This window comes from Choristoneura fumiferana, chromosome 4 (assembly GCF_025370935.1).
Source record: "Choristoneura fumiferana chromosome 4, NRCan_CFum_1, whole genome shotgun sequence".
Classification (NCBI taxonomy): Eukaryota; Metazoa; Arthropoda; class Insecta; order Lepidoptera; family Tortricidae; genus Choristoneura; species Choristoneura fumiferana.
The window spans coordinates 1925947-1940233 of NC_133475.1; the positions used below are offsets into that span (position 1 = coordinate 1925947).

Here is a 14287-nt window from a genome sequence, read left to right on the forward strand (position 1 = left end):
TAACGCCATCTATTTCTTTTTATAATAAACTAGTATAATCTTTCTAAAAATTCCATCACTGTATGCAGAAACAAAGAATCTAACAAATAACATGTGTCAAAATAATTCTTTCACTTAAATCTAGATGGGGAAAGCGTTTACCTTTACTTGCCCGAATTTCATTTGCTCGATTTGCACTTTTTTTAAATGTCAAATTATAAAATGCAGTGGGTTAGGTTAGGTTCGTTTAATATCAACTCTGAAGAAATTACTATTTCAGAAATAAATTACTTTATGGTAAACGAAAATTGTAGCAAGAAAATCGGGCATATGAAATTCGGCCAAACGATAGAGAACCTGGGGAAAGGCGTCACTAACATAGTCGCACCACAACTTAGCGTACAGATATATAATAAGAACGCTTATACACTGTCTCAGTTTCCTAACACGCACGTTCTACATGTCGCAACATAGTTTCGGTGCTTATTATGAGTACGCGCACACCTATATTGTGCGCGTTTAGATTATGGACATATCCACTCAAAAAGCTTAAAGGAAAGCGTTAGGTAGGTATGAAATGACAATACGGCCAATACGGCCTCAGGTCTCTTAGTCGCCTTTTACAATACCCACGGGAAGAGATCAGTCCTATTCTAAAATCAGCCACGACATAGACAGAGACACTTGTAAGAATGCAACACTTGTAATGTGTCAAAAAGGTCAGCCAATACAGTAAGAAATGTCTGTTGCCACTCTATACAAACATAGTTCTACTGTGTACACTTCACTAATTAAGTTATGGTTGCTGACATAATTCAAAAGGGGCTCGCTGACAGTAGGGCAAGGTTTGTGGATCGGATAGTCGTCAGTCTGCCTGGTCAGTCGATAATGAAGTTAATCATCAGTCCTACATGCATCACGTTGTATTTAATCAGCTACTTTGAATATGGTAAGTCGATTGTTAATCATTATTTCAATCATCACATTCCATTTATTTCCCATCAGTTATGTAGTGATTTAAGTATTTTTTCATTTCCTTATATTTTATGCTAGCGGCTCAATTTTTGGTGGCAGTAGGTATGCGACAGTGTTTTGTTTCATTATTATCTTGTAAAGCTACATTAGATATTGTTTAAGTCAACAGTGCAACGTGATCCTTCGTATTTGGATCGACTATTTTTTTATCACTTTTTCTAATCACTATTTAAATAGGTCCGATCATTGAATTTTAAGTTACTTAACAGAGTTCCAGGCTACTAGACTTATGTTTTCCTTTTTAGTTTTTATTTAAAGTTGTTTAAGGCAGTCGGGTTTTGAATTTTTTACTTTATAGATTCTACCAAGTCTGTATTTTAATTATTTCATGATTTTGCAATCTCCAAAAAACGCCTCGCTTTTCCTATAGTATCTCACTCTGTTACCCGATAACTATGACCCAAATGAAGCCATACTGAAAGTGTCGGATAAAACCGACCACGCACAATAAAATTGAACTTGGCTTGAATCACTACGATATAGGCCAAGATAGAAATGAAGATTTTATAAGTTGACGAAAACGACAAAAAATCTAGGTATAAGAAAAATCTTAACTTCTGTTATAGCTATTGAAATTTTGTAATTTTCTACTACGATAAAAATATAATAAAATTGAGCATGCATTTTTTCTGTAATCGTTTCACTTCTTTGAAACCTTTAAATACCTACCGTTTTACTTTTTTAAACATCTACAACGTCTCTTTAAACTAATCCGGCAAATTTCAGCCGACAAGGTTAATTGGTTTGAATGATACCCTTGTAAAAAGCACCGACGCATAAATAGGTACCTATGTTATGTTCAATCTGAGTATCTTGTCTGGCTGTGGCATTGTTGGTCCTAAACGGTTAAACTGATTTTGATTTGTAATAATTTGTCTTTCTAGCTTATGCTTCATACATTTATTTAATACCATCGTTTTCATTTCCAGCGTCATCCATCTTTTGCTACGATTGCAACAGCGCGTTCGACCCTCGATGCGGGGAGGAGTTTGATCCTTTCAGCCTCGGCGTCGTCAACTGTTCCCTACGCGACCCTCCAGACCACATAGAAGTCACCGAGCCTACTATCTGCCGGTCTATTAAGATGGAAAGTGAGTTAACTGAAATTATGTTGTCTCTATAGGTATCATTTAGTCTGTTCATCGTTAATATCTAAGTACATAATTTGCTTCACCATATGGATCCATCAAACGTCAACGTGGCCTGTATCATTGTATTTAACACAACTTCATTTTTAACAGATTCGCTATTTGAAGTAAGGGTTCGCCAATGAGGATCGGAATTATTTCCAATATCCCTGTCCATGATATAATCATAAATTTTCTAATACGCCGTAGATATTAATGTCTTCTTGACAATAGATATGAATTTTGTATCCGTTTCATTAGTAATATTTTTTGGAATTTTATTATAAAAACGTATGCAATTCACCAGAAACGACTTTTTGGTTTTAGCCAGTCTGTAAGATGGGACTTTAAGCGTCCCTGTGCTTGTAGTAGCCTTTGTAATCAATCAAGTAGTCCGTCTGTAACTGATCGTACAACCTTTATGCTACAACTCTCTATCCTTGACTTCCCTCATTCAGCTACTGACAACAGCCCTTTTAAAACCAAGTCCCTCTTCCTTCTTTCCTTACACTTCTTTTTTAGACTTTGTTGTCTATTTACTTGTGATCTTCTTTCTTCTTTTCTTTCAATCTAGACACTTAGATACTTAATAGACTTATTCCTTTTCCATTGTCCTTATGACACCCACGTACTCGTATCACTCAGCCTGAGTCAGATGGATAGTGTGCTATATTTGAACAGCTTTCGTTCAATTTCTGACATTTTGATAGTTGGCGATCCCAACTTTACTGTTCGGTTTTTAAAATCAATTAGTAGTTAGAATAAATTTGCTATCATTGTTTTTTTATACCTAATTTCAAAAGCATGGTGCAAAGATCGTCCAGTTCGCTACCATTTTATTATTCGCTAATACTGTTGCCAAGCTAGAATGCTCATGCTCCTGATTTCCTACGTAGAAATTAAGAAAACCGATGAAATGCCGGCACATGAGGTTTTATTATTGTTTTATTTCCATGTTGTCACCTGTTCAGCTTTTTAATTTCTCTTATTTTGTTAAAGAAGAAGCATTAAATCAATCCATCTCTTTCAGTTTACGGCAAAGTCCGTGTCGTGCGACAGTGCGGCTACATCACAGACGCTCCAGGAGAGAAGTCCTGCCAACGTAAACCAGGCAACGGTGACATTTTCGTTACCTATTGCTCCTGCGATTCAGATCTATGCAATGCTGCGGTCGCGCACACGATGCCTATCTTCCTAGTACTAATCGCAGCGCTATCTCTTGTGTCATACTGAATTGTTACCTACTATACTAACGTTTCAGTGACTATCTTTTGTTTTTCTTGTTGGAATATAAAGAGTGTCTCTGACAGTGTTTTGTTTAATTGATAGACCTGTTTAATTACTATATGTAATTTCTTTTTGCATAGTATTGCTGTGTTTTTAAGGCTTTTTAAGTTTTTTTTATAGAATAGGGATATTATGGGTAATTTATTAATGTAACTCTAGATTTTGATTAAAAAATTTCATAAATATATCGTGGGTTTGCTGCAGGGTTAACATAGCAGGGTCGTACCATTTTTTTTAAATAAAACTGACCAGTGATTGATCCCTATCTCACTTGATTTAAATTGCATGTAATCTACTTTTCTGTGATGTTTTTCTCATGTTAAGTGAATGTTAATTCTTATGAGAAATAAATGTCTTAACCTTAAAAAGTTTATCATGTTGATTCAATAACAGCCTCTTCACCCTAGTCTTGAAGGACCTTGGATTCCTAGGTGGTTTATGGTGATACCGATTAGTACTCTTTTTCTTATAACTTGAGACACATTTTGATTAAATATAAAAACGGGCCAAGAGCGTGACACGCCCAAAATAGGGTTCCGAACGCAAAATAGGGTTTCCCATCCCATTACGAAAAAATAAGGATTTCGTATTTTGTACGGAATATTCCAAGTTTAGGTATGTTTTATACCTTAGGCTGCTATTACTCTTAAACAATAATTCTCAAGAAAACTTAACCGTTATATGGTTTTCCTTGTAAGTTTGATATACTTAATACCATCCTGATTTTTTTCAAATTTTTCCACTCACCGGTTTAGATTTTAGGGGGGGCGGACGCTCGATTTTAATGAAAATTTGCACTTTAAAGTTGAATATCAAACAATAACCTTTGAATCTATCAAACAAACCTTCTACACCTTACAGCCTTTGTACATCTTATTATCCTGTGTTATGTTATTTTCATGTGTGTTATGTACAATAAAGAGTTTTACAATACAATACAATACAATACATTTTTTCAAAACTAATCAATGGCTGGGGCAGGCATGTGCATGAGCACTGCTGGTCTTGGGTCAGTCCATCCGATGGATCGGAATTTAAGACGTGTGCCTCGAATGCACATACTTGTAGCTCGTATAATAGACATTATGGTTCTTGATCTAAGCCAGCCCATTACGACACTTACGGATTTATTCCAACGGTCATTTAGATTTATCATTATTTATGCGAGAACTTGCATGCAAATTTCACTAAATAGCGGTGTCTATTTGTTTGGTCAACAGAATTTATTGTCCCTCTACTCCCTACATCTATAATAGTCTGCGATGCAATGCAACTTGCATGTAAGTTCTTGAATGGTCTAAATTGGGTTTTAGGTTATCGGTGGTTTGACTTACCTGGATTAGCTCCGTCCCGGAACACCTTGGGCTGGTTCCTGTAGGCCAAGAAGTACTGGATGTGCGCCATCTCGTGGTGAGCCGTGATCAAATCCTTCATGTCCACGTGGGTGCACATCTTTATGCTAAAACAAAGTAATTTTACTAGAGACATATTAGTGTGAAAAGCCTTGCACACTCAAACCAAACACAAAAGGAAAACTTCTGTAAACGCAAAATGGAAACAGAAATCGTGAAGCCAGACAAACGTAATATTTTTTTAGTTGTGAATCGGGTTTAAGTTGATACAAAAGTTCAGTTTGCGCCGACGACTCAGAATCAGAGGGGTTGGTTTTGTCAACAAATAGGATTTTTGTATGAAAACAAAATTACACGACAGAAAATATGCGACTCACAACTCAAAAAATTGTGCTCATATGGCTTTACCCTAAAACTACGCCTTGCGTACCCATGCATACGGTAGTAGGCACACTTACCAAAATCATGGACACCATAATAGCTCGCCTTCGTTCTTCTCTCTGTGTATTTGTATTTTTATTTTTATGTGCAATAAAGAGTTTACATACATACATACAAGAATTGTTCGTTTAAAGGTATTACGAGTAGATAAAAGCCCATGTAAACTTTTGAGGTAATTGAGGAATTATTGGAAGAAACGGAGTGCCGAGTAGGGCACACTGTCACTTACTCGTAGACATACACACTGACAATCTTAGTAGAGGCAAATACCTAAGTATTATACCACGAGATGAAAGCAGAGAGCAGAGAACCAAGTGATAATTTGGTCCAGAATAGTCAGATGGAACTAAAATATTCAACTGTTTACGCTTTTACCGGTAGTCATGACGGTTGCAGAAGTCCCAAGCTGAAGGTTGGCAGTGGATGTGGCGATCCTGAGGCTGTTCAATCACGCTGAGCTGCCAGAAGTCTGGCGGCATGGCTGACATGTTCATGGAGACGAAGAACTCGTCTGCCAGTTGAAACATGGAAAGTGGAGTGTAGCCCTGGAATAAAAAAATATATAATTGATTGATTTATATTAGTAGAGTTCTAGTATCATCATTGTCAGCTGACAGACGTCCGTTGCTAGTAGTCCACGCCAAAAGAACACTACAACGACCGGTCCTTTGCTGTCCACATCCATTGGACTCCCGCGACCTTCACAAGGTTATTGTCATTAGCCCATTATGAAGGACTTATCCTCGATGCGAACATCCCATTTTTATTTTTATTGATTGCAGAGTAGCAAGCAAAAACTTGTAGGTACTTAGTTCATTAAAAGATGTTTGTTTATTAATAGAATGATTTTTGATTTTTGTTTATGCATGGACTCCTTCAAAGACAGTCAACTTCATTGGTCTCGGCTGGCAGAAAGACACTATGGCAGGTCGAGCCAAATAAAACGAACGAACCCAGCACTCTCCTCAATAATAACACGTCATCAGTATAACACAGCACATCTCAATCAAATATGTAGTATAACCAACCAGTTGATTCATCTCAGCTGTCACATCAACCAGGGTCTTTCCAGGATAGGGAAGGGTGATCGGTACGATTCCCGCCCAGCTCTGTCCCCACATGTCACCCAGGATGTGGGCTGGAATGGGAGCTGAGCGAGATATACGCTCCGGGCCGTACGCTTCCCTCAATCGGCGGCGGACGTAAGCATGAAGGACTTCGTAGAGGGGTTTGATCTGAAATAGGACGATATAAAAGTATAGACTACATTTAGTGGAGCGAGGTAGCGGAGCGGAGGAAGGGGGTAATGCGGAGCGGATTTGCGGACTTCGTCTGTCCATTTGCGGAGCTTACCCGCTTACCCGCTCGCCCGTAACTATAATTGCACCCGGAAAGTTACAAAAAAAAGGTATTATGTGTGGGTTCATTATTTAGAGCAATCCGATCTATTATAATCTTCTTGTTTAACAAGACTTGTGACAACATTTTTCGGTAATTTGAAAGAAGCCGTTTTGAGACACGACTCTTTAAGTGATAGCATTCATCACAACTTTTCTCAATAATCCAAAGTCTAAGAAATATTCATTTATGAGCTGTTCCGATATTAAAAGTGATAAAATAAGTGCAATAACCTGTTCCCAAACTTCATCGACTTCCTGCCTCATATTCTGGGATTCATACGGGAACATCCAATAAGCTGAAGCATCCGTGAAATCTGTAAAAAAAATAGTTACAATCAATGCTACAAAGGAAAGTGAATGCTATTAACGCCTACTCAAAATCTAACAGCAGACACACAGCTTACTCGTACCGATAATTCACTTCTTACGAACAAGGCAATTGCTATATTTTTCCCACACTCGTGTACATCGAAGCCGTCTAGGTGCTCAAAATTATAGGCTTTTTTTAAATGAAAAAATAGATATCAAAGTATTACTAAGTGCTGGTTCTGTAGTCAAAGGTGGGGTTCAATTTAAATATGACTATGAACGATCCATTATTGCTTACACTGAGAGACTTGGTCCTTTTCACGCCTTCCGAATCACTCTGTATATAACCTAACTTACATGCCTATCATCGGTCCATTTGTTTGATAGCTACGATGCCAGAGACCGACAGACATACGGACAGACAGAATTTGGCGTCAAACTTACCCGTCACTTTTTGTGTCAGCCGTAATATAATAATAAAAATAAATATGAAATGTGTCGTTTTTATACCAAAACAGCAGTTGTAATACTGTTAGTAAACAATACATAGAAGCCAGAAATGCCTGGTTAATACACCTTGTCGGTTAATTTGATCCTTGTGTTGTGTTGTTGCGAGTGTTACCGCAAGCGCAGGCGCAGCGTAGTACGCCCACCAACCAGATAGACGGATGATGATAGATGGATGCAAGCCGCTGCCAACCGAAGCAACTGGAGGTCTATGTGGGAGGCCTATGTCCAACAGCGGACGTCCTACCCGGTCAGTTCAAATAATGTATCGAAGAATTTAAATTTAATAACAATTTTGAATGTAAGAAAATTGCAGTGCCCTGACAGGGTATCATATGTACTGTACTAACCTCTTGTGTCCGTTGATTCGATGCTGGCAGCATAGTTCTAATTTTAAAATAATAATAGGAAACGGACGCAAGGGTGTTAAACAGAAGACAGGTATGCTAGCTGCCAACGTAGGAACGTGATAATAACGAAGTGTTTTTCTTAATAAAAATAGGGAAATATTAAGCTAGTGGACCGTCCGTCCACTACAATTTGGTGGAGGTGCGGCTCTTTACAAAGAAGAGTGAGATCCGTCCTCTTGCGCAAAGCGAGATAATATAATAAGAAGCCTTGAGTAAGTAAGGATCGACGAGAAAAGAAAAGGTAAAGTTTGCATTTATTATTATATAGTGGGTCTCATCATGGCGGACAAAGCTACGTTCGATGGCGCTGGCGACGTGTCAGATTTTATTATGCAATTTGAAGCTGTAGCAGCAATACGCGGCTGGTCGGCAGATCAAAAGAAATTTGCCATCGCGGCGTATCTAACAGGATCCGCAGCATCTTGGTATAAAGCGAAATTCTCTACTTTCACTAATTATGAAGATTTACTGAGCAAGATAAAAAATGAATTTGAGGTGGCTGTAGATTATACTCAATTATTTTATCTACGGAAGCAAAATCAGTCCGAGAATTTGATACAATATTTTTATAATTTAGATTTATTGGCAGAGAAAGCCGATATAACCGATGAAGCGAAATTTACGAAACATTATTTGTGCTCAGTACAAGATAAGTATAAAATGTTGTTGGCAACGAGAATTTTTGATTCGAAGGATGATTTGAAAAAAGTCTTAAGACAAATTTCAGAAGTATCCGGAGAAAATGGACATGAGGATATAAATCTGCCGATATATAGACCAAGTGAGGCCGTGGTTATTCCTGAGGCGGGGGACGTTCCGCAAAATGTTATGCAAACCCCGAGAAGCACGTATCAGTCGCCATACTTTACCAATACGCCACAGCAGCATAGTTCTAATTTTAAAATAATAATAGGAAACGGACGCAAGGGTGTTAAACAGAAGACAGGTATGCTAGCTGCCAACGTAGGAACGTGATCTTAAAATATACAAAAAATAATAACGAAGTGTTTTTCTTAATAAAAATAGGGAAATATTAAGCTAGTGGACCGTCCGTCCACTACAGTACCTACTGGCATGTTTACTTTAAGATCTACAATAATTGTACTAATGAACATGATCTCAATAAATGAATATGAATATAAATGATGATGATGATGATGACTTACTGTTAAGTCTCGCAGCCTGGTTTGTCAGGTCGACCAGCTGTTCGTACAGGTCCCGGATACGCTTCCCGGTGTTCCTCCTCCACTCCGTCCAGACATGCTGCAGCTCCTCCCAATCCCTGAAAGTAGAATAAGTCGTACAATGTTAAATTCTGGGTTGAAAATTGACAAGACGTATTTTTTTTAGCAATTGTCTCTATCAAATACGAGTACAACAATAATATGTGTTTTTTTTTTGTTTCATTATTGAGTATGTTATTTTGTTTGCTATTCTTTCACACTTTAAGTACTCAAACGACAATGACAAAAGTTGAAAATTTAAAAGATATCTGAGACTTTGGAAAGACCATGGGATGGGTTTTATCCCGAAAAATTATGCAGCCCCCGCAGCTATGCAACAAACGAATTATTCGCAGATGGAGAAGTTTGCAATCAATTTGAATCTTGAGTCTTTTCTTTATTTACTCGTATAATCGTATTTTGAGAATTCATTGCATTCAAACAATAAGATTCAGTACGTTTGATAAATACAGGCCTTATTGGTAGTAATATAGATGCACTGTATACCTGGAGTGTGACATAATGTTTTGTAGCTCTGGTTGCAGATGTAGCCCACATTTGAAAGGCTCATTGTAGGCGCAGATTTCAGCATTGTTGTAGACGGCAAGCATGTCGTTGATGAGACGATTGTACTGGAATATGATGAAATATATTGTAATATAATAATAAAATAGATGAACCTGATAAATAACTAAGAAATGATCTAAGAAAAGTAGCTGAAGAGGAAGGTATCGATTATTCACATTCATTTACTTCTCAATGCAAGGTTACAATACAATACAATGACTCTTTGTTGTGCACCAGAAATAGTAAACATACTTAGCTAGGCTTTGTCTTAGGTTACTTCAAATTCTTCAGGACTACTTCAGCAGGTTGGGTTGATTTGACTGTTCACTCCTTTACATCTGGTAAGGATGCAAGGCAGCAGATCAAATGGTCGGCAGCTGCCATAATCATTATTATCAGTTGGCACTTGGTCCCTCGTCTGCTAGAATTGTAATTATTCAGTACTTACTCTGTCCAGCTGGTCAGGAGGCAAGGCAGCAGGTCCAATAATGGACAGCTGCCGCAGTTGCCGGTATGTTGGGAAGTCCCTGATGGCTCCTCTTGGTATCTGCTGAGCTGTCTCCCACAGGCCACGCTGGAACAGTGTGTAGCGCTGTTGAGCGTCCAGCTGAGGAAAATAAACAATTCTGATTAAGGAGATGTGTATTTTTGTTCATTTTAATTATTAGACGATTAATGTCCGAATTGTCCCGTGGAGACCTATCTTATTTTTACAAATTTTTATTTAATTTGCTCTGTTTGTTGGTATTGATGGGTGAAATATTTTTTGAATGAATATTCTTTACTAAATAGGGCAGAAAACGAGCAAGTGGATCGATTGTGTTACATAAGCATCACCATCTTAATCATAAGCACTCCCAGGCTAGAAGATTAAGATAGGATACCTATATGTTAGTAATTTCACCAGCTGTCTTATTCTCTACGTTAGAACTAGCATCGACTTTTCTTTGCTTTCAGCATGGAAAGATTGATACTCCGATACTCTGTCTTATACCATATCAGAGAACCCAATGTAGGTTTTCTGTAATTGCTTGCTATGTGTTGGTGTGCAATAAAGAGTTATTGTATTGTATTGTATTGTAGGTACCTGCTTCACCAAAAGTATAACGTAACCCCGTAACTTAACTAAGTTAATAAGGGTTAACTACCCTAATGTTGTCCTTGTGTGTTAGTTGTGTTGTGCCCTATGTTGCAAAATCTTATGTCAGAAGGTTTTTTGCATCACTGCACCGTTACAATTTTCCAACAAAAAACATGATATCTGCTATGATGTCATGGTCATCCTAACAATGTATGGCCGTGACGAATAGCCGTTGACAGTCAAACGTGTCAATCTCTCAGCAGCCACTTGAAATTGTACCAAACATGGAGGTGCCATTTATGACATCTGAATATGGAGTGTGAGGAGAATTTGCATCACATTGTTAGACGTCGACGGGAGCGAAGGTTTTGGGCTAGAAATATACCGTGACTTAGAGTAGACTTGATTGTTTAGGAATTGAAAGATACTTATAATAAAGCAGCTTGTTAAACTACTAAATTGGAATCCTCTCAGCACTGCGAGGTGTTATTTGCAGCTAAATACTTGTATTAACTTGAAAGAGTATAGGATTCCGTGAGTCACAGACGGTTCGACAGAATATCATCGCTGCAGACGTCTAACGCCTCAGTATGATGCAGAGTTAGCAGCCGTTTCACTTCTGCGGGGAGACATAAAATCGTGTATTTTCATTTTTGTATTTCTTTTTTGTTTTATTTGTTTTTGCTGTTTATTGTTTGTTTTTGTTTTGATTTTTTTTTTGTATTTCTTTGTGAATGTGAATAAATGTCTTCTTTCTTTCTTTCTTTAATTTAGGACACGAGAATGTTAGCGGAACTCTTTAGTCACGCGGTCTCAGAAATAGTAATGGTGCTTCAGTTTAACTGATGTGACCAACATTTTGAATTAGATTCCGTTTCCACCAAATATGTACGAGGTAGCAGAGCGGTGCGACGATGCGTAGCGAAGGCGTATAGCTGGCTCTTTTTTTGAAATATGAGAGCGGGGTGGGGTGAGACAGACTGAATAGATACAGCGCAACACATCCCTCGTAACACATTCACATTCCTCGCACACATCCTTCCAATTATATGAAGCATGACTGTTTTTAGGGTTCCGGAGCCAAAATGGCAAAAACAGAACCCTTATGCTACGTACGCACTATGCGGTTAGCCGCGCGGTTTTAGCGTGCCTTCCCTCTTCAAAATATCGCTTGTGAAAGAGACGGCGCGCTCAAACCGCACGTTTAGCCGCATAGTGCGTATGTAGCATTGTAGTTTCGCCATGTCTGTCTGTCTGTCCGTCCGCGGCATTGCTCAGGGACTATCAATGCTAGAAAGCTGTAATTTTGCACGGATATTATATGTAAACTATGCCGACAAAATGGTACAATAAAAAACTAAAAAAATAAATAAATAAACTGCTAGTTAATATGTTTTGGCTTGACGCTAGTGATTAATGACAAATGCTGTATCAAGAATAAGATAAATGATTTCAAGCCAGATTAATGAAATGACGTCATCAAGATAAATATCACTTGCATTTAATCATTTAATGCAATTATGTTTTTGTTGTAACCATTAAATTGTCTTGATTACAGATGACTCAGGGTATAATCTCAGTGTTCCAAGAATACTGTGAATCATGGTAGGTAGGTAGACAAAGATGTGTCAAAGATAAGCCATCAGTGAATTATTTAGTGACAAACATGCAAACATTCAGGTATACAAACGTCATAATATCCAAATATCTTCACTATCTCAAGGTGATTTTCCACCGGCGAGGCGAGGCGAGAATTGACAGTATGGCACTTCGGTTGCGGTTGTGTTGCGATACAAATTTCAGTTCTCGCCTCGCCTCGTCTCGTCTCGGTTCGCCGGGGGAAAATCACCTTGACTCTATCAGTCCGTAGAATAGGATTTATATTTACTATCATTAACACAATTCAAAAAGAAGGAAAAATTCAATGCAATTGTATTTTTGGGTTCCGTAGCCAAAAAGGCAAAAACGGAACCCTTATCATAGTTTCGCCATGTCTGTCTGTCCGATCCGTAGCTTAGCTTAAAGACTATTAGTATAGAAAGTTGTATTTTTACATGGATATTGTACTTGGCAACTATGCCGTCAAAGTGGTAGAAAAAAACATTTTACCGTACCTAATACATATACAAGCCCTCTTGTTCTGAGAGGAGGCCTGTGCCCAGCAGTGGGACGTATATAGGCTGGGATGATGATGATGACGAATACATGTAAATTGGGGTGAATTTTTTTCTCGTCTAACTCTGTTAGTGTAGGGTAACGTTGGATAGGTCTTTTAAAATCATTTCGGGGTTGGGAAAACGATGTTTTGATGAAGTAATGCATATTTTATGTGAAATATTTAACTTTGAAGTGCTAATTTTGGTTAAAGACGACCGTCTCTCTTGCGTCCCCACTCTAGAAACTAAACTGTTGGTTTGAAAATTTTGAAAAAAAGTACTAAAAAGTACTAAATGTATCAAATTTACAAGGACGGAACGTTATCTTGGGCATGTTCAACACGCTCTTGGCCAATTTTTACTATCGAAATCTTCATTATAAAAATCTATTTGCAGGACTTTACTTAGAAATGAAGTGCAAATTAAATGGCATATTTTAAGTGCTGACATCACTGAACCAAGTTAATCCAAGATATCATCTAAACTTCCATTGTTTTATGAATACAGAATTAAGAATATAATTACACAGCTTCTCGAAGTAAATAATCAATTAAAAATTAATGTCCTGTTTAAAAACCGTAGCGTTAGGCTTGAACCATGACCGGGGTAAAAAGTTAATTATGAGGTAATTGCTCGCAGCATGATAATTAAGCTTCTGAAAAACCAAGTCTGTGTATGATTTTGTTATGAATATCCCATCAAACTCATTACATAATTGTAAATAACAATGTAATTTATCTAACTGGAACGTCAAACGTCACAGTATGACTGTGGAATAGCAAACTACAGTACACCCAGAATGTTAATTGGGCTCCACAGAAAACCAGTGTTGCTGCACATAATGTGCGGCAACACATGCTGAGTGGAGACCCTTTTTGGTATCCTGCCGTGTCACCAAGTAACATAGTTTTAGTGCTAGTTCTAGTCTTAGTTTTAGGTGGTACTTATGGAGCCAAAATAAACCTTTCTTTCTTAATGTCGCTCCTTCGTTTTCTTCGTTGCTCTGAAAATTCAAAAGGGAAAGAAAAAGAAACCCTATTTTGTTTCGAATTCAATAGTTTAAGAGTAAAATAAGGATCTGAATTCAATACTTATATACTACTTAACTGTTGAACACCATATAATTTACAAGGTTTACAATGAAACGGACGGGATACAAAGCAAATTCTTCCTGGCTACATTTAGAAACGGAAGGAAGAAACAAACTGATTTAAGTGGGTTGTGCAATTATGTGCAATTATCAACAAACTAGTGTGTTACTCCGTCTGCGTAGAATTCATTTATCGCTATATATCCCGCGGGAACTATGCAATTTTACGGGATAAAAACTATCCTCTAAGGACATAGGATAGTTTTAAAATTTGGTATACAGATAGTTTAAGAGTCCGGGGGGCCTTCCCTGTATACCAAATT

The 14287-nt window shown here is 37.7% G+C and overlaps 2 protein-coding genes across 2 annotated transcripts in view; one reads left to right on the top strand and one right to left on the bottom strand.

Annotated features, from left to right (window-relative positions):
- Window positions 1–14287, bottom strand: part of Ance-3 (angiotensin-converting enzyme Ance-3) — a 186839-nt gene that overhangs the window by 154812 nt on the left and 17740 nt on the right. Inside the window, exons 2-8 of the mRNA XM_074086544.1 lie at window positions 10086–10244; window positions 9578–9702; window positions 9014–9129; window positions 6853–6935; window positions 6250–6456; window positions 5597–5766; window positions 4763–4887 (exon numbers count right to left, since the gene is read on the bottom strand). Of these exons, the coding sequence (XP_073942645.1) occupies window positions 4763–4887; window positions 5597–5766; window positions 6250–6456; window positions 6853–6935; window positions 9014–9129; window positions 9578–9702; window positions 10086–10244 (985 nt within the window). The remainder of the gene's footprint in view (window positions 1–4762; window positions 4888–5596; window positions 5767–6249; window positions 6457–6852; window positions 6936–9013; window positions 9130–9577; window positions 9703–10085; window positions 10245–14287) is intronic.
- On the top strand, window positions 514–3384 carry LOC141427010 (UPAR/Ly6 domain-containing protein crok-like). Its single transcript, XM_074086233.1, has 3 exons — window positions 514–928; window positions 1944–2105; window positions 3172–3384. Exons 1-3 carry the CDS (start codon window positions 778–780, stop codon window positions 3372–3374), a joined length of 516 nt encoding a protein of 171 aa, XP_073942334.1. The 5' UTR covers window positions 514–777; the 3' UTR covers window positions 3375–3384.